The sequence below is a fragment of the Nyctereutes procyonoides genome, unplaced genomic scaffold, assembly GCF_905146905.1.
Source record: "Nyctereutes procyonoides isolate TBG_1078 unplaced genomic scaffold, NYPRO_anot_genome, whole genome shotgun sequence".
Taxonomy (NCBI): domain Eukaryota; kingdom Metazoa; phylum Chordata; class Mammalia; order Carnivora; family Canidae; genus Nyctereutes; species Nyctereutes procyonoides.
Genome location: NW_026575020.1, coordinates 35,538,518 through 35,558,442, shown reverse-complemented (window position 1 = coordinate 35,558,442; position 19,925 = coordinate 35,538,518). Strand labels below are relative to the sequence as shown.

Genomic DNA, 19,925 nt, shown 5'->3' with positions numbered 1-19,925 from the left:
GGAAGGTGCCTGGAGCCTGCCAGCTGGGCAGTCATAGATCAAGGTGGTTGGGTTCAAGGGGAGAGGAGCTGCCTCCCTCGCTGGTCCTCTGAAGGCATTTCTCTCCTGCTTAGCCCCCACTCCCATGCCTTCTGTGGTTCCTGCCCTGGGCCCTTCCACTTCTCTTCACTTTTTCACTCCCATCTCTTTGCCAACCTCCCCCACCAGACATCAACGAGTGTGAGGAGGATGGCATTGAGTGTGGGCCCAGCCAGATGTGCTTTAACACCCGCGGCAGCTACCAGTGTGTGGACACACCATGTCCGGCCACCTACCGTCAAGGTTCCAGCCCAGGGTAAGGGTTGAGTAGACTGGGGGTGAATTGGGGCACATTGTCTGCCAGGAGCTGGGTGCTTCCATTCTGGCTCCTGGACTGCCAGACTCTTCCTCCAGAAAGGCCATGTGTCAGGCAGGGGCCCTCTTAGGGCCAGTGGGATCGACCCTGCCAGAATTCCTGAGTGGGACATCTATGCCCACAGGGCAGTGTGCCCTCATAAAGAGCACCTTCCTGCAGCCACGCGGGGTGCACACTCACCTGGACACTGGCATTTACTGCAGTGATGCTGCAGCTGGAGGCTCTGGGTGGAGCAGAGGGCACTCAGAGGCCGGAGAGAATTGGAGATGTACATGTGAGACACATGACTATGTACATAAAACCCTACACACGGGGACACACACACACACAAAATGCCCCCACAAAACCCTAGGACTCCGACACGCACTGGCACACAAACACAAGACCCATTTCCTCCGAGCCACTCACTGTGGCTACTAAAGGGACTCCTAAAGATGCACAGATACGGGGACCTCGGCGACAAGGTCGAGGTCCAGACAAGCTGGAGCCATGGCAGTTAGGGAAAGTGACTTGCCCTGGACTCTACCAGTCAGGAAGCCCAGGCCGCAGGGAGTGGGGAGGGCATGCATGTCCTTGACAAAGCTAAACACGCGTCTTTGAGACCTCCTCCCCCGTTCCAAATCCAGAGCAGGTGACTCAGCCCTGGGGTTCCCGGCGGACCTGGAGGACCCCAAAATGTGTGCCCACCAGGCTGCCCTGGGGCGTGGGCTGAGGAAGCCCGATGGGATTAGGGGACCCGATCCCATGGGAGGGGGCACGTCTCTGGCTTCTCTGGGCCTCAGTTTGCTGATCTCTAGAGTGGGCTAACAGTGGTGCTTGCGGAGGAGGCGCGGGGACGAGCAGCGCGCAGGAGAACTGCGGGGCTCCGGACGGCGCTCTGTCGGCCACCCGAGTCGCTCGGTCTGTCCCGCCCGCCCGCAGGACGTGCTTCCGACGCTGCTCGCAGGACTGCAGCGCGGGCGGCCCCTCGACGCTGCAGTACAAGCTGCTGCCGCTGCCCCTGGGCGTGCGCGCCCACCACGACGTGGCCCGCCTCGCCGCCTTCTCGGAGGCCGGCGTCCCCGCCAACCGCACGGAGCTCAGCGTGCTCGAGCCCGACCCGCAGCAGCCCCTTCGCGCTGCGCCCGCTGCGCGCCGGCCACGGCGCCGTCTACACCCGCCGCGCGCTCACCCGCGCCGGCCTCTACCGGCTCACCGTGCGCGCCGCCGCGCCGCGCCACCAGAGCGTCTTCGTCCTGCTCATCGCGGTGTCCCCTTATCCCTACTGAGGGCGTGGTCCCTGGCAGCAGCTTTTGGGCCAGTGACCTCGGGGCTGGGGGACACGGCCCAGCCCCCACCGCGCAGGGGGCCCCCTGGCCGCGGGCTGTGGCGAGCCACGTCATCTCCCACCCCCGTGCGTCATCGAGTCCTTCAGCAAACAGGACCCTGCGTGCAGCCTTGACCCCCAGGACAGCGAGGACCCGAGTGGAGGCCGTGCTCAGCGCAGAGTGTACGGTCCCGCCGCCCTTAGGTGGTGAAGCAGCCACAGCACCGGGGGGAAGCCTGCTTGTCTGGCCCGCTCCTCCAGGCTTGCCCCACGCCCCAGGGAGACCTGGCTGGGACCCAGCACCCGGAGGCCCCAGGGGAGGGACAGACCCTGTGTCCTCCGCCCACAGCTGGCACTGTCATCCTGAGCCCCGTGTTGTATGTATAATATAAAAATGTTTTCTTTCACCCAATTCAACTTCTTCCTCCGGTTATTTTGCTTTGGTAAGGAGGGGCTTGGGTTGGTGGAAGGCCGCCACCCTTCTGGTCCAGCAGTCCTGGACACTCTGCAAGAAGGTGGGGGAGGCTGGGGTTGTGGTGAGCTGGGGGAAGGAAGAGTGAGTTGTGATCAGAAAGGTAAAGGTAGGGGATCCCGGGGTGGCTCAGTGGTTCAGTGCCTGCCTTGGCCCAGGCGTCATCCTGGAGTCCCGGGATCGAGTTCCACATCGGGCTCCCTGCATGGAGCCTGCTTCTCCCTCTACCTGTATCTCTGCCTCTCTCTCTCTCTCTCTCTCTCTCTCCTCTCTATCTATCTATCTCTCATGAATAAGTAAATAAAATCTTAAAAAAAAAAGGGTAAAGGTATTGGGTCAGATCCTTGGGGCCTCTCTGTGCCATTGCAGGGACTTTGGCTTTGATGGAATGAACTGGGGACAGGATTAGAACATCTATGTATGTATTGGCATGTCTCCAGTGTGCTGGGATAGGGTCTGAGTCTCCAGGGACTCCACCGAACTGCAGGGCGCTTGTTGACCTCCCACCCTCCTGACCCCACCCTGGACTAGCTACAGCCCTTGCCTTGGCAACCCTGTTGCCAGCTGCCCTTGGCCACGGCCTCTGACAGAAAGGGGCTCTTTTGCACCTAGTTTAAAGAGGAGAGACCCTTCCTCCCTGCTCCCCTTGCTCAGTGTGACACTGTCACCTCCCCCTTCGCATCCTCATGTTCTCCTCATCTGGGCAAGAAGGAAAGCTGTCTGGCATATTTCTTATTAAGAGGTGGATGACAATCATAAAAAAATAAAAATAAAAAAAAAAGGGATCCCTGGGTGGCGCAGCGATTTAGCGCCTGCCTTTGGCCCAGGGCGCGATCCTGGAGACCCGGAATCGAGTCCCACGTCAGGCTCCCGGTGCATGGAGCCTGCTTCTCCCTCTGCCTGTGTCTCTGCCTCTCTCTCTGTGTGTGTGTCTATCGTAAAAAAATAAATAAATAAATAAATAAATAAATAAATAAATAAATAAATAAATAAAAAGAGGTGGATGACAATCAGTATACGTAAACAGAGACTTCCACCAATGCTGGATTAAATAGGAAATCACTGTGTCCATTTGACAGATGGAGAAAAGGAGGTCTCAGAGAGGGGACATGACTGACCCAGCCATTTGCTAGATAGGTGACTGGTTAATAGTTAGACTGGGACGCCTGACTGCCATCCAACAGCCCCACCTGAATCTTCCCAGGCACTTCCACTTTCAGAGCTGGTTTGCTGTTTAGTTTAGTTTAGTTTAGTTTAGTTTAGTTTAGTTTAGTTTAGTTTAGTTTAGTTTTGGTTTTAGTTTTGTTTAAACCAGGGGTCTGCAAACTTTTCCCATAAAAGGCCAGATAGGGAATGCTTTGGGCTTTGCAAAACACAGCCTGTGCTGTAACCACTCCCCTCACCGGTGCAGGGCCAGAGAGCCAGGGCCAGCACACGAATGAATGAGGATGGCTGTGTTCCAATAAAACTATTACTGGACACTTAGGTTTGAAGTTCATATCATTTTCACATGTCATGAAATAATCTGCCTTTCATTTATTTCCAACCATTTACAAATGCAAAAAGCATTCTTAGCTTGCAGGCTTTACAGAAACTGGTGGGGACTGTAGTTTGCCACCCCTGCTTTAAGCCACCTAAGTCACTAATGGTAGGATTTCAGACTGAGTGGAGGAGAAATTCAAGGGGGGGGTCCTCCAAACCTGGGTACCCATTTGTTCAGCACCCACCTGTGAGGACCTTCTTTGTGCAATCCTAAGGGCCATAGGTCACAACTTGAGCCCTGCCATTTGCTGGGCTGTTAATTTTTTTATGGAACCCATGAAAAGGTCAGTCCCAGGGTGAGGCACTGCAGAGGTGAGACCTGTGAAGGGGAGGTACCAACTTGTATGTCACCCCTGCTGTCTTCTGCCTGCTGCTTCCCAGTCTTCCCCTGGCCCTTCATATTTGTAAACCATCTATTGAATGTCCAGTGCCTTACGGACCTGAGTTTTAATTCTCCCAGGAGATCCAGAAGTAAGAAAGAGTATGCCCATTTCAAAGATGAAGGAATGGGGGCTCAGAGAAGGTGAGCCACCAATCTAGGCTCACACAGCCTGGAGGGGAAAAGAATTCAAAGAATTCAATTCTGACTCTTAACAGCCCAGGGGCATTGGCCTGCAGGCTTCCCTACCTCCACTCCCCAAGAAAGGAGGATGGGGAGGAGAAGGAAGGCCAGGAGCAGGATGAAGAGGAGGGACCATGGCAATTCAAGACCTGAAAAGCCGCCAAGGAAGTGTCTATCCATTCAGTTCTGCCTCCTTCCTCCCCCACCTTCTAAATTTCAATTTGACGCTGGTGGAAAGGAGTGATTGCTCAATGTCTTGCAGCGAGCCGGTGGCAGACTTGGCCTGGATCTGGGCTGTGATTCCAGATCTGGGCTGGATCTGGGCTGTGATTTGTGTCTTGTGCACCCCACCCCACCCCCCGACGCCACCCACCCCTGCCCACATCCATAGGGATGGTCCTAGAGTAGTGGAGGAGGCTCCCTGGGGAGCTGCAACTGGAGCCAGCTCCAAAGGAGTGTTTTCCACTTCTTCTTTTCCAGCTGCTGGCAGGCAGTCATTAGCCAAGGCCTCATCCAGCCACCCAGCCCCCTAGAATCACCTGACCTCCAGGCTGAGGCTGTCCTGAACCATCAATGGTGGTAAACAGCCCCGCAGGTCACTCATTAAACTCTCTGATGCAGTTTTTCCAAGAACCCAACAACTGGACTCTGTGTTCCCTCTGGGCGGGGACTGGCAACCTGGGGTCCAGCCTAGAGGACACTCTTGTTCCTGGAGCCAGCACCCAGGCCTGGGCAGCAGCAAGGTGGTATCTGGCACCAACCATGAGATGGTTGTGGGGTGAAGTACTTGGAGCCTCCACACTCCCCGGTCTCTTTGTGACTGGCAGGTGCAGAGGCCTTGAGTGGCAGAGGAGAGATAAAAGACAAGAGGGGCCTACTCCTTGGTTAGATGCACAGGCTGTATCTATATTCAGACAAGTGGCCACAAGAGTCAGAGCTGACACTTAGAAAAGCCACCCTGGCTGCAGTGTACAGAGTGGATTAGAGGGGGCGGTGAGCATAGCCAGAAAGACAGGTGCAGCACAGTACAGGTGAGAAGTGATGATGGTCTAAGACAACAGCAGCAGGGAGAGGAAGAAGGGACTAGAGCCCTTGTGTTCCTTCATTTTATCACTGAAACTTCAGGCATCTATTATGTGCAAGCATGAGAGATAGCAACTGACAAGGCACAGACCTGGTGGAAGGACAGGAGGGGTCAGAGAGACATTGCCAAGGAACAGTAAATTCAGAGACCATAATGCAAAGAGCTTGACATGCTGAAGAAACCACAGACAGGCCAGTGCAATCAGGATGTGGTGGGTGAGGACCAAGGAGGAAGTACAGGGCTCAAGATTTGATGCTAAGAGTGATGAGAAACCATCAAAGTCATATTAAAAAAAAAACCTTTAATTCATTAATATTTTAGAATATCTCTAAAACTTAAAAAGATCTCAATAAAACCCCCTTACCGACAATACCATTATCATATATAGTAAAAAAAAAAAATCAGCAGTAATTCCTTGCCATCATTAAAGATCCTATCTGTGTTCAATTTCCAAGTGCTCACAAAGAGGATTTCTCTTATGCTTAAAAAAATCAGGATCTGAATAAGGTCCACATGTTGTTATTAAGTGCATCCTTTATGTCTCTTTTAACCCTAAGCTCCTCTACCTCCCTTTTTTTTCCCTTAAAAACTTAAAAATCAACTTTATTGAGATATAATGATTCCAGGAATGCAAGGTTGGTTCAACACGTGAAATTCAATCAATGTAATTTACCATATTTATAGAATAAATAGAAAATCATATGATCATCTCAGTAGATGCAGAAAAAGCACTTGACAAAATTCAGCCTCTATTCATGATAAAAACTCCCAACAAACTAAATAAACATGATTTTCTTTACCTGATGAAATGCATCTACAGAAAACCTGCACTAACATAGTTATCAGTGAAAGCCTGAATGGATGCCTTCCTCTAAGATCATGAACAATGCAAGGATAGCCACCCTAACCATTTTTATTCAACATTATACTGGGGATCCTCACCATTGCAATAAGGCAAGAAGAAGAGGTATAACGATAATATAGGCAAATGTAAGATTGCCTCTATTCACAGACAATGTTATTGTCTACATGGAAAATCCTCAGGTATTTACAAGTATCTACTGAAATTAATCAGTGACATTAGCAAGGTTGCAGAATATAAGGCAAATGGGGATCCCTGGGTGGCGCAGCGGTTTGGCGCCTGCCTTTGGCCCAGGGCGCGATCCTGGAGACCCGGGATCGAATCCCACATCGGGCTCCCGGTGCATGGAGCCTGCTTCTCCCTCTGCCTGTGTCTCTGCCCCTCTCTCTCTCTCTCTCTGTGACTATCATAAATAAAAAAAAATTTAAAAAAAAGAATATAAGGCAAATGTACAAAAATCAGTCATATTTCTATATACTGGCAACAAATGACAGAAAATGAAATTTGAAACATGATGTACAATAGTATCAAAATGCTTAAAATACTTAGAAATAAGTCTAATGAAAGATAAGCAAGAACTTTACACTGAAAACAACAAAATATTGCTCAGATATCTGAACCAAGATGGATCCTTTGGCACTCTCACTGAAATTAAGGACTTTTATAGCACCCATCAAAGATGCATCAACTTGCCAGGTTTTCCTCTTCTCTGAGTAGAAGACTTGGCCGTTTGCCTGAGAATAGGCCTCTCTACCTGGCAAGTCATCCAACCTATCCAGTAAAATATCCACTTCAAAGCTGAGCTCTGAAGTAGTCATATTTGTGACTCCAAGAAGCCCTATTTCTTCCAGCATGAGAAGCCACAGACCCCAGGCCTTTCCCAAAATCACTGCATACTTTCCCAACTGAGGGATGTCCAGCCCCACCTAGTTTATTTGGAAGACTTCATCACCTGCAAGGAACTTACAAAACTCCAGCTCCTCTAACTCAGGTCCTGCTAGTCTATCTCCTTAAAAGACTCTTACCTGCAATCACACATTGAATAAAGAAGTCATTTTGTGACACTCTAGGATATATATTTCACTATCTTAAAGATACACTTTCCATTTAAAGCAAACGAAGATCATCTCAAGATGTAACCTCCTATAGATTGGCCTATTTGAGTTTCTTTCTCATTGCTCATGTAAATAGCAAGCAATACTTTCCAATAAACAGTTTGAAGTCTTTTTAAATGCTGGAAACTTTAAGAAGATACAAATAACTAGAGAGATGTACCATGATCATGGATTGAAAAACTCAGTATCATTAAAAATGTCCATTCCCCACCCTCAAGCTGATATATAATTATTGCAATCCCCAATCAAAATCCCAGCAGGCTTTTTCTATAAACTGGCAATCTGTTTCTATTATTTTGTACAGAAATGCAAAGTAGCCACAATAATTTTGAAACATAACAAAATTGGAAGATACACACTATCCAACTTGAAGTCTTACTATAAAGCTGTAGAAATCAAGATGGTGTAGTATTAGCATATAAGGATAAATAAACAGATCAATGGAAGAGTAGAGGGAGTCCAGAAACATATCCACACTTACATGGTCAACTAATTTTCAACAAATGTGCCAATGTAATTCAATGCAGAAAGGAAAGTTTTCAACTAATGTTGCTAGAACAACCAGGAACTATAGGGGAGAATGAACCAACCACAAAAAGGTTTAAGAAGGGAGTGACTTGTTCTGAGTTTTGAAGAACTCTCTGCTCTTGGGTGGAGAAAGGATTTGAGGGAGGGAGGAATGGGAAACCAAAGAAGCAGAGAAATGATAAAGAAGGCTATAACAATGGTCTGAGTAAGAGCAGATGATGGCCAATGTGGAGAAAGTGCAGATAGAAAGGAAGGGGCAGACTCCGGATACAAATAGAAGATATGAACTCCCAGACTCCAGCACCTCAGTTTCTCCCCTGGTCAGGCCTCAGTGCTGCTGTATTTTTAGAGGCACCACACAAGATTACTTACTAGAAGGTGTATAGACTCCTTGAGGAGCCCTTACCTGGGTGTGGGTGAAAGGCAAAGGAAACAGTGGCTCGGCCCCAAGTAGGGGATCCCCCCTGGCCACGCCCCATTGCTGGACCTGGGACCTGCTCTGCAGGGTAAGGGCTGGGCCAGGGCTGGACGAAGGGGTGCAGGTGGAAAGTGGCTCATGAGAGAGCCGGCCAGTCCACCCTGGCCTTGATCTCGCCTCTCATCCACCCTGGTGCCCAGTGGGCAGGACACCTCCTGGCAGTTGGGCTCGTTTTCCTTTCAGGAGAGCTGTGACATCACTGTCCTTAATATCACCAGCACCTGTGCGTCAGGAAGGGACAGTCCCCTGGACTGGAGCCATTTTGGCAGCAGAGACTAAAGGTCCCCACAGCCTGTGACCCTGAGACTGAGACCCTGGTACCTCTACCAATTCAACTCAAGCTTGAGGTAAAACAGAGGGTTTGGCCAGAGCTTCTGACACTGGGGTGTAGTGCTGCTCTGCCACTAACAGGCTGTGTGGCCTTGGGGAAGATACACTTCCTCTCTGTCCTGCAGGATCCTGTCTGTAAAATGGGGATAACAGTCACAGTTACTTCATATAGGGTAGTTGTGAGGATCAGGTGAAGGTTAGTTGAATAAAACAGTGCTTGGTGATAACCACAAGGGGTGCAGTCACGCGCAGATCCAACTAGACGACCTTACTTCCTCTTTCACCCCCGCTGCCCCCCACCATCTATCCTAGACTGGTAGGGGCTCATCCCTCACCCCACCCTCTTTCTAAGGTCTGGGTAATGGGGCTTCTCTCTACGGCCACCACTGGTTTTGGAGGAGCTTGGGGGAACATCAGGCCTTACTGCCTCAGTTTCCTTCTGCACTTCCTCTGTAAAAAAAACTCCAAGGAAGCGGTCTCCCCAACTTTCTCAAAGGGCAGTGACATCTTAAAGGAAAATACAAAGACCCAGCACAAAGTCATAGGATGGAGACAGAGGACAGTGGGAATGCTCCCCCACCTTCCCGGCTTCTGCTGGAGAAGGAAGCTGCCCAGCCTGCATGACCCCCTGCACCTGTGTGGTTTTGGCTGTTCCACACTTGCTTTCTGCTCCCATGGAAGGCCAGGGGCTCTGTGAGGCCCAGAGATGGCTCAGTGAGAAGGCTAAGGGGGCCAGCTGCCTGCCCGTCTCCTGGCAGGAAGGCCCCTCAGGCCACCGGCCCCATGCAGCTCATAAGGGCCTCCTTGCCATTGCAGCCTCTTCTGGGGTTTGGGTACCAGAAGCTAGTAGCTCTGTGGTTCATGGGAACTGAAAGCTGTGGCTTTCCTTGTGAATTGGTCTGACGCCTTTTCCTTCCTGATGGACTCACAGCTACTTGCCTGGCGGATGTGCTTGGTGGCCAGGCAGGAGTGCTCAGGAGCGGGATGGGGGAACCGACTGGCAGAAGGATGCAGTGACTAAGAGAGCAGCCTTCACCCCTCTCTGCCGAGGGTCCCCTTCTCTGGCTGCTTCTTCATTGCAGGAAGGGGCCTGGGACAGGACTGCCTCCTTACCACCACCTACCCCCCCCCACCTCATCCCCACTTTTAGGAGATGGCTGAATGGCAAACCAGCAATATTAGTCTGGGGACTCCCACCTCCGGGGGGGGGGGCGGGGGGGGGTTCAGGGCTGAGAGTGCCCTCAATCAGTCCTAACCATGGAGTTGCCTTGAACAGGTGGGCACCTGCTATTTTACTCAGTTGTGGGCTGCCGTGATTGGTGCTTTGAGGCCTCTGAACCAGGCTGGCAAACTTCTGACTCACAGAACCTTCTGAAGTCCAGACTGGACCAGCAATGCCTCCTTGCTTTATTTGCAAACAAGAAGCTTCACCGCTGTGAACCTCAGTTGTGAACTCCTGCGGTCCAATGGCTTAGGAGCTGGCCGGTCTTCTATTCTCTATTAACCGGGCGCCCCAGGGAGTTTGGTCAGGCGCCAGCCTCTGAAGACAGCCAAGAACCAGCCCTGGACCGAGGGGTGAAATCCCGACCTTCTGGTGCCACCTCCACCTGGGCTCCAGCTCCCGGGAGCTACGTTGGGGGAAGGGAGGGGTCTGGAGGTCAGCAGAAAGGCCACCACGAGATCGAAGTGGACACGAAACTCACCGCACCTAAGGGACCTTTATTCCCACTCCCCCCACGGAGCGGTGGCAAGTCCCTGGCCGCACAAAGTCAGCCTGCCAGTCGCGCGGTCCAGCCACAGCCGGGCCCCAAGGAGCCGCCCGCCCGCGGGCCAGGGCGACACGCCCTGGGCCTCGAGCTGAGCCCATGCGCCCTGGCGGCACTGGGAGCCCCGCGGGGTGGGGGCTGGGGGCTGGGGGCTGGGGGGCTGGGGCCCCGCGAGGGCGGGAGGGCCAAGGTGCGGGCGAGGAGGGAGGGGGAGACCCGCCCCCCCCGCAGGTGGCCCGGACGCCCAGCGGCTCCTCGCGGGGGCCGGGCCCGGGGGCGGGGCCTGTCGCGCGCGTCCCCCCCCACGTGTCCCCGGTGCCCGGCCCTGCCCCCGGCCCGGTGTTTATAACCCGGGATTCACGACGCGATCGGCCCTGCTCCGCCGCCTGCCACCGCCGCCCGGCCCACGGTAAGGAGCCCCCGGCCCGAGACCGCCACTCCCACGCCTCGCCAAGGCCACCCTGCCCCGGCCCCGCCGACAGCCAGCCGAGGAGGCCGAAGGGAGCGCGCCCCGGGGCTTGCACCTGGGCGGGGGGCGGGGGGCAAGGAGGCCGAGCCTGGGGCCACCGCGCTCAGGCGCCGGGCGACGGGATTCCCGGGTCCCTCGGGGGTGGGGCCGGGCTCCCGTCTGCGGCCCTGAGGGGGGCTGGGTCGGGGGCTGAGGTCCTTTCTGGACTTCCGTCTCTAATCCAGCTTCCTCTCTGCCGGAGCCCAGCCCCATGGAGACCCTGGGAGTCCGGAGGGTGTGGGGTTCCCGGGTTCTCTCGCCCCCTCGGGCCACCCCCACCCCGTCTCTCTCTTTCTCTGCGGGAAACCAGAGTTCCAGCCCTCCCTCTGCCCCTCGCCCCGGGGCTTGGGCGTATCGGCCCCCTTGCACAGCCCCGAGCCTCAGTTTCCCCGGGCAGCTGGGCTGCGGCCCGAGTCTCGAGTGCGGCCGCGCTCCCTCCCCTGCAGGGGACGCGCGTCTCCGCCTCCCGAGCGGGTTAGCGCCCTGCGCCCAGGTGGGGCGGGAGGGGCCGCTCCGCAGGAAGCGTGCGCCGTCCGCGTGGCTGTTGTCTTTGGCCCCTGCGCGGCTGCGCCCTCCGGGGCGGGAGGGCCATTGGGAAATGGAGGAAACTCCTCTCCCGTCCCGCCTGGGCTCTTCCTGGGGAGCTCCCGTGACCCGGCCACGGTGTTCCTTTCTGCGCAGTGGGAGCGTCTCCCTCGGAGCACCGCCGTCTGGCTGCGCGCCTCAGGCAAGAACAAACCTGTCCTTTCCCCCAGAGACGGATCAAATAGGCCCTAGGCTTTGATCCTTCCTTCCCAGCCCGCAGGCGGGTGGCAGGGCACATTCTGGAGCCAGCCGACTCAAGCCGGGAAGGCAGACACCACCAGGGGAGGCCTTGGGTCAGCTGCCAGCTAACCCAAGCCTCAGTTTCTCCATCTGTCCGAGCTGCCGCAGGCTCAGGGCTCAGGAGACAGTAAGAGATGGTGGGACAGTCTCTGTAGACTGTTGAGAGCTGTGCCTGGGTCCATTCACTCATTAACTGTCTGGGCCATGCCTTCCCTGGAGCAGTAAACTAGGGACATGGAACAGGAGGTAAGTTGTCTGCCCTCCTGCTGAAGGTTCTGGTGGGGAGGGAGACCCCAGAGACCAAAAGAGCCACCAAAGGGATGGGAACTTTGGTGATGGACCAAAGAGACCGGTGGAGTCTTCATCCTAAACTCCCTCCCCGGGGCGCCTGGATGGCTCAGTCGGTGAAGCATCTGTGAAATGGCTCAGATCATGATCCCAGAGTCCTGGGATCCAGCCCAGCATCCAGCTCCCTGCTCAGCAGAGAGTCTGCTTCTCCCTCTCCCTCTCTGTGCTTGCTCTCTCTCTCTCTCAATAAATAGATAAATCTTTAAAAAAAAAAAAAAAAAAAAAAAAAGCTCCTTTCCATCTCCCCCTCTCAAAGCCCAGGCAGGAGAGCCCAGGGTGGGGTGGGGTGAGGTAGGGCAAGGCAAGGTGAGGCAGGGACCTGCCTCAGTTGGAGCCAACTCTGCTGAGAAGCAATTCTGGCTCTGCCCAGTACGAGTTGATGGAATGATGAAGGCTGCCCACTGATTAGCGAGGCCCTGAAGAGGCCTTCACTCTGCATGGTCTGAGGTCCTCTGAGTCCTCACATGTGCCCCACCACCTGCCCTTTTGCTCCGGCTTTGTGGTCACTTGGCTGTGCTGCTAGCCATTTCCCCTGGTTTGGGGCCCAGAGCCTGACTCCCGGAGCGGGGGCCACGCCCAGACTCACCTGCTGGGCAAGCACTTTCCCATGTCCCATTTCATCTTAGCCCCCTGGGTCCTGGGAGGTGAGCCAGGACAGCCAGATGCCTTCACTGGAGCACACACCCCTGAAGTGAGCACCTTGCCTACAGGCACCTGTGTGTAAATAAACCAACTCCCTGGAATGCAGGGTCTAAGGCCCTGAGCTCTGCTCTAACACTGCAGGCAGGGTTGATCTTCCAGGCCCTGGCATGTTCAGGCAGGTTGTAGGTGCCCCCCGCCCCACTCCCAGACTTGGGGGTAGGCCATGCACCCATAGGCTTTTTAATATTATTAATAGAATCAACGAATGAATGTACTCTTCTTTCCTCCACGAGCTCCAAATGCTCTTAGGAGCTTGCATGTCCCTTACCAGAGTCTGGTGAGATCTACTTAGTCTCCCTTCCATCCTGTCTCAGGACCTTTGCACCAGAAGCAGCGACTCAACCTTCCTGGCCCAGGCAGGCTCTCAAACGACCCCTAACCCTGCCTGGATAGGAGTTTGCTGCAGTATCACTGTCCTCAAACGGAGCCAGTGTTTCAGATTTGATTCTCAGGCCCCAGGAATCCCGTGGCCAAGAGCCAGCTCAGTGTCTAGCCTAAGGCAAGCCCCTCGACCTCAGCTTCCTCATCTGTCAATTGGGAAGAAAATCCCTCCCCTGTCTCCCAAGGATGTGGGGATGAGCTGAACCTGTCAAGCACAGGGTGGGGCTGAAACCCGACAGCGGCACCTCCTGGTCAGAGTGCAGAATTGCAGCCTAGCTCTGTAGGGCATAAAGGAAGCCCGGAAAGGGACAGGGGCTGCAGCCCTAGAATGAAGAAACCCCAAAGTTAGAATTCTCCTGGCCTCAGGGGAGCAAGGGTGACAGGGGCTGTAGCCCTAGAATGAAGAAACCCCAAAGTCAGAATTCTCCTGGCCTCAGGGGAGCGAGTTTTCAAAAAACTGTAACAACTGAGCTCAGCTGAGTTAAAATGTCAGGGAGGGATTCCGGAAGAATGTTTGCCAGGCTATATCCCTGACACAGAGAAATATACTATTGATTGGTGATGATTCGTTGGGGGTTTTGTTTTCTGGAAGACAGAAAGTGAAGGAGGTGTGATCTGTGGCCTCCTAGAGTCCAGAGTGTATAGGGCATGGAGCAGGAAAGAGCAAGTGGTCTGCGGTCAGCCTCAGCTTCTGTGCCAACACTGCCATCCGCTAGCTTGCGGCCCTTAGGAAGTCACTTACCTTTGCTGAGCCCCATGTGGTCATAATAGTCTCCACCTTGAAATGGCCCTCGTGTGGCACCGAGCACAGTATCACAATGCTCTTGCCATTGGTCCAGCTCTGACATTTTAGAGCACATGGGCTTCCTTAGAACCAAGCGAGAGTCAAGGCTGGCCTCGCACCCTCTCTGGAAATCAGTGGGGATGGCTCTGGCTGGGGCCACGAAGAATGCCACCTGCCTTGCCAACTCAGGCCAGGCTGCCAGGCATCTTGGCACGAGATCATCTTTTTTCCCTCTTCCCAGGTGTCACTTTTCTGTTGAAAGATGTCAGGGCTAACATGGGAGGGGAGAAACAGAGATGTTTTGGACAGGGACACTGGGCCTGTGCCCAGGACCTGGGGAAACCTGCCCTGGGCCCTTCAAGGAGGGTGGGGCAGGGGCAAGGATTGGCTAAACACTTCCCCCAGGCAGGCAGGCAAACCAGAGTCCTGGGGTGTCAGAACCAGAATGGTTTTCAGGTTGTAGAGGTGGCTAGTTGAGCCCTGGGGAGTGAGGGACAGGCCTGAGCTTAGCTGTGACAGTGGTAAGGAGAGTCTAGGGAGTATGGGCTTGGGTACCCAGCTCTGGATGCTCTCCCCAGAATCCCACTGAATCCTCGATGGCTTCCCTGTGGACCTATGGGCTATTCTCATCCCCATTTTGCAGATGAGCAGCCAAAGCCACTTGAACACCAGCCTGGAGGATCCAGCCACTGTGCTTTACCCATAGTGGGTCCCACTGGGCAGTGACTGCAATTCCTTCCTGCTCCTCTCCCCACCTCCTACTCCCACATCGAGGCCTCAGCTCCATTAGTTTCCACTCCTGGAGACAGGCAGCAGTCTCATTACTCAGCCCAGGGATCTTGCTGGCTGGGGAAGGAGGCCCTTCACTGGGTGCCTTGGGGGAGGGGGCAGGAGGGATGCCAGTGGCAGATTGCATCACTTCCTGGCCCACCTGCCCCTCTAATCTCTGCACACACAGGCCCAAACACACCACACACCCATGTACGTGCCGGCATGCACACAGCATTCGTGCTCTTAGTTACGCAGGCCTAGCTGCCTGCATTCTTGCACACTGCTCAGACCCAGAGGCCACCGTCCTCAGCAACCATGCATACACGCGGCCTGGCAAGCAGGAGGGGCTGGCTGGTGTCTTCGTGAGAACATGCATAGAATTCCAGGCTTTGAGGGGACTTATCTAACCTTCTCTTCACAAGCAAGGAACTGACCTGTAGGCCACAGAATCAGAAGTGTTGTTCTGAGTGCCTGCCACATGTCAGGCACTGTCTCTGTGAGACGCTCCCTGTCACTGTGGAGCTCACAGCTGTGGCGGTGGGGATGCAACTAGAATACTGTGTGACATGTGCTGGGATGGGCCACGTACAAGGGATCACTGGGCAGAGCAGGGCAGGGATAGGCGGTCTGTCTCCGTGGCCTCCTCTCCCGCACTGCAGGGCTCACCCCCTTGGCTCTAGGTGCCCTTAGGAGACAGCAGAGCAGGGTGGATCTTGCACCAGCATCATCCTCCCTGTCTGGAGCCCACCCCAGCCACGCCAGGGTGTCTGAGCCACCTGTGGCTTCCCAGACCGCACCTGCCCCTGTGTTTCCCTGCTCTGGGCCTTGTACCTTCCAACGGTGGCTTATGGGGCCCAGCCGCTCTGAGTTTGAGTCCTGGCTCTGCCACTCCACCAGCCAAGCAAGGCCTCGAGCAAGTTCCTTAACCTGAACCTCAGTTTCACTGTCTCCGAAACAGAACGCAAAGGGAAGGGCTCAGCTCATGACGGATAGGTTCATTATGCTGATCGCGGTGACGGTTTCACCCTACGTAAGACGCTCTCCATATACGCAGCTCCTTGTATCTCAGTTATACCTCAGTGGAACTGTTTGAAAAATGTGCATTAGGATATACTCCCCACTCCAAGCCCACAAAGCTAGGAGCACACACATTCCAGTACTTTCCAGGGCCAGGAGGCTCAGCAGGTGGCTGCCAGTCCTCCCCAAATCTCCCTGGTCAACAGGGCTGCTCAAGGGGAATTCAGCAGCTAGAGAGGCCAGGTTCAGGGTCTCTGGCTTCACATGGACTGCTGTGCCAGGCAGCTGAGCAGCTCTCACTTTTGCAGAGTGGTTCACCAGGCCGCAAAGTCAGATTCTGGAAGCTGGGAACCCACATCTCCAATCCAAGGTATTTTCTGGGTCTTCCCGCACCACCACCACCACCACCACCCTGCCGCTTCCTTCCCTCCATTTTTGATGGCCTGTTGCCTAGCTGCAGTGGCCACAGGCACATTCCCTTGGCCCCTGAGCCAGGGTCTGCTGAGTCACCAGCAAACCAGGTGTCTGGGGACAGGGCCTGGCAGGTTGTCAAATGCCCAATGGAGACGAAAGTTGCATACATCCATCAGAAACACCCATCAACTTTGTCATTCCCTTCCGTGTCCAAAGGGCCACAGGGTGTGTGAGCCCTGGGGCTGGCCAGCGGGTGGGCCAGTGAGATGTGTCTGCACATAGGACGTGTATTCTAGTCACACATTTGGGCTCTGCCCAGGCTCTGCTGCGCAGGATTGAGTGACCGGGTCAGCACTTCTCCACACCTCCAGGCACAGGGCAGGTTCTCAGTACACAGGAGCCTGCACCTTTGTGGTGGTAACGGTGAGGTGCCCCTTCTGGGTCCCATGGGTCTGTGGAGGGCTGTCCATGGCTTTTCCCAATAGTATCTAATAAGACTCTGACCTTGGTCAGACTCTGATGTAAATGCTCTCACCAGACATGAGGGGTCCCAGGTCTCTTGTTTGCCCTCCCAGAGGTGCTTACATATGAAAAGAGTCTAAAATCCCAGTGTGTGAGGGTTCACTGGGGCCCCAAGTGGGAGAGGTGCATGGAGGCAAGAGCTCTGCACCCCAGCATTCTATTCTGCCCACAGCTGGGAGGCAGCACTGCATGCTGGGAAGAGCCCTGACACAAGTGCTCTGTGACCTAGAGCCGACTGCTTACCTGTCTGAGCCCTAGTCTCTGTCTCCCCAGTGGGCATGACAATAGCTACTTCATGGGGTCATGGTGGGGGTGCAGGGTGAGCTACGTGAAGGCCCCCAGGGCCATGCCTGGCGCTTTCCAAGTGGCCCAAGGCTTGGGGCCCAGGCCCCACTTGTGTCTCCCGAACATCCTGGCCTGATCCTAACATCTCAGCCTCATGTGCTTTCTCTAGCTGGTGGGGAATTGGCTCCAAGATATGCTTCCCTTCCCCACAATGTCCCCCTATCCCATCAGCCCCAGGCTGCTATCAGTATTCCTAGGACCCTGCATGTATGTGGGTGTATGCATGCAGTGGTGGGGCTGGTTCCCCAGGGGTGGGGGGTGGAAGGGGTGAGGCTACAGTAGGGAAGAGCTCCTGGACCGGCCTCGATGGCAGGTGAACATCGTGTCCCCAACCCCCCAGTGGCAGCTTGTCCAGGGGATAAGGCTGCCAAAGGCCAAGGTGGGGGCTGTTTGCAGGGATTGAGGTGGGCTGGCTCTGCATCACTGTCCTTCCTCACCTCCCCACACTGCCCCCTCCCCAGACAAGATGTCCAGCAAAGGCTCCGTGGTTCTGGCCTACAGCGGCGGCCTGGATACCTCCTGTATTCTCGTATGGCTGAAGGAACAAGGCTATGATGTCATTGCCTACCTGGTAAGGAAGTGCTTGGTGTGTCCATCCTTCTACCTGTTTATCCTATTGCCCATGTGCTCACTGTCACTCACCTGGGCCCAGCTTCACCTCCCTAAGCCTGCCTTGAACTGAAGGCACATACTTGTCATTCTGCCTCCCTTTTTTCATCCATAAAATGAACATCCATGGTGTCCCCAGGTCTAGGATGCCCCCAGAGCACAGAGGAGGCCACCCTCACAGAGGGTGGCCAGAGCAGGGAAGGGGGGAACGCCAGAAATGAGCTTGGCAGTACAACTCAGGCGGCCTGCCTGCAAGGGACCATGGGCACGCTGAAGGCCATGGAAGATACACAGGCTTCCTGTTTCCAACAGTCCTTGTCAGCCCCCAATAATTCTGCAAAAAGTATAGAATCCTACAGTGGCTGAACTGGCAGAGCTTGGAGATCAACTAGTTCTAGGGTGGCAAATATGTCACAGGCATAGGTAATAGGTTGTGTATGATGCCATCCCCCCATGCTGGGGGTCCAGCAGACATCCCTGATCAAGCCAGCTCCATTTTTAATGATCTGGATGTAGCTTCTGAATGTTTCTCCACATATTCAGGACTCCTGAGTACAAATTCTAAAGATCTAACTCATACCAATTTAAGCAAAACAGACAAAAACAAGATCATTTTTGGCTTGTGTAACTGAGAAATTTGGGCTTTGACAGCTTCAGACAAGGCTGGATCCAGGTACTTATCTAGATCCATCTCCACTTCTATGTGGCTTCATTGTTTCCATGTCATTATAGCCTGGCTCTCCCAGAGCAAGGAGGGCTTCTTGCAGAGGCTCTGACAGGAGGGCCCAGGGGTCCTCTCATTGCCCAAGCCACTGCCCACCATGCATTGGTGACTATGGCTGTGTCATGAAGAGTTCTGATTGTCCGGGCTTGGATCTTGGGCCTTTCCCTACAGTGAGCAAGAGACATGATCTGCTCCCCTCCATTCCTATGGCAAAAGGGCCCAGAAGAGAAATTTCTGATCCCAGAGAAAGTGAGGATGATGCTTTGTAGAGATAAAAATTCAGCTGTTGCCAGAAGTGATTGGTTTGCAGCCCAGGCCACTTGTCACTCGGATAAGGAAGACTAAGGCCCAGGGAGGAGAAGTGTCTTGCTCACAGCCCCCTGGCAAGCAAGAGCCACAGCTTTGAGAGCATGCAGGCACCCCAGGGTATGTTCATCTTGCTGATGGCTGCACCGTGGGGCTGTCTGGAAGCCTGGCTACCACTAGGCAGATTTAAAAGCTGAATGACCTCAGAAAACACCTGCAATTGGGCTCTGGGAAGTTTCCAGAGTCTGGTGAGCAGAATGCAGAGTTGAAATCTGGGCAACAGGCCAGAGTGCAGCCAGCAGAAAACATGCTGGTGTCTGGAGAGGGGGCTATCACAGAAGTCAGACTCCCAAGAACAGGGATGGCCTCCTGCCTGCTCAGATGCCTTAGGAAGGTCAAGTCGCTATGCTTGGCTGCAGACATTACCTGGGGGCTGTACAGTTTCTGACATACCAGCCTCCTGAAAACTATCCCCTGCTGGCTTTGGGGGGTTTTCAGGAAGATATGGGTGCGTTTAAGGGAAGCCTGAGACCTTCAAGGCAATGACAGCAAATCCAGGTCCTGGTGGCAGAGTGCACAGGGCCACACCCACCTAGTTTTCCAACCCGTAGGAACCGCTTCCCTGCATACACAGGAAGCACCAAGTGGCAGTTCCTGGAAACATCCAGGCTTCTCCAGACCCCGCTTTGTGCCTCTCTCTTTCTTACTGTGACTTTGGCCCCTCAAATGGAAAGCACGTCCATTTGAGGGGTGCTGTAGACAGCTTTTGCCCCCACTCTTCTTTATGCCCCTGGGCTAATGAAGCCTCTCTGCTTCTGCTCAGGCGAACATCGGCCAGAAGGAAGACTTTGAGGAAGCCAGGAAGAAAGCACTGAAACTCGGGGCCAAAAAGGTACAAAAAGGAGACAGGATGTCAGATGGGATGAGAGTTTGACATGGTAGAAAAGCAGTGGGCATTGCTTCCCAAGGTTTCTTGTCCCCTGCAGCCCTGACCCTGAAGGAATGGTGTGAGAGGCCATCAGCCCACCTGCTTGGTCAGAACTGGTCCCCTCTGCGGGGCACTTCTGTGGGGTTCTCAGAACCTAAAAAAGGAGTAAGAGCTCAATTGGCACGTTAAAATGAGTGCATGCATCCCACATCATATCACTTGACCACGAGCCTAAAACTGGATATCCCTCCTTGGTCAGGAGTCTCCCCAAGTCTCTCAGAGAGGAGAGGAGTTGTCTGAGC

The 19,925-nt window shown here is 54.3% G+C and overlaps 2 protein-coding genes across 4 annotated transcripts in view; both read left to right on the top strand.

The window, feature by feature from the left end:
- The window catches only part of HMCN2 (hemicentin 2), a 146,437-nt gene extending 144,691 nt beyond the window's left edge, over nt 1–1,746 (top strand). The window contains 3 exon segments of the mRNA XM_055329177.1: nt 208–334; nt 1,316–1,499; nt 1,501–1,746. Coding sequence (XP_055185152.1) covers nt 208–334; nt 1,316–1,499; nt 1,501–1,662 — 473 coding nt within the window. The 3' untranslated portion in view covers nt 1,663–1,746.
- An 8,955-nt stretch (nt 1,747–10,701) lies between these two features.
- ASS1 (argininosuccinate synthase 1) overlaps nt 10,702–19,925 on the top strand; it is a 52,948-nt gene continuing 43,724 nt past the window's right edge. Inside the window, exons 1-4 of one of the 3 annotated variants that reach the window (XM_055333364.1) lie at nt 10,726–10,848; nt 16,084–16,145; nt 17,518–17,627; nt 19,519–19,587. In XM_055333364.1, the coding sequence (XP_055189339.1) occupies nt 17,523–17,627; nt 19,519–19,587 (174 nt within the window). In that variant the 5' untranslated portion in view covers nt 10,726–10,848; nt 16,084–16,145; nt 17,518–17,522. Of the gene's footprint in view, nt 10,849–16,083; nt 16,146–17,517; nt 17,628–19,518; nt 19,588–19,925 lie in introns of all 3 variants that reach the window. The other 2 variants (XM_055333380.1, XM_055333369.1) reach the window with 2 other exon arrangements.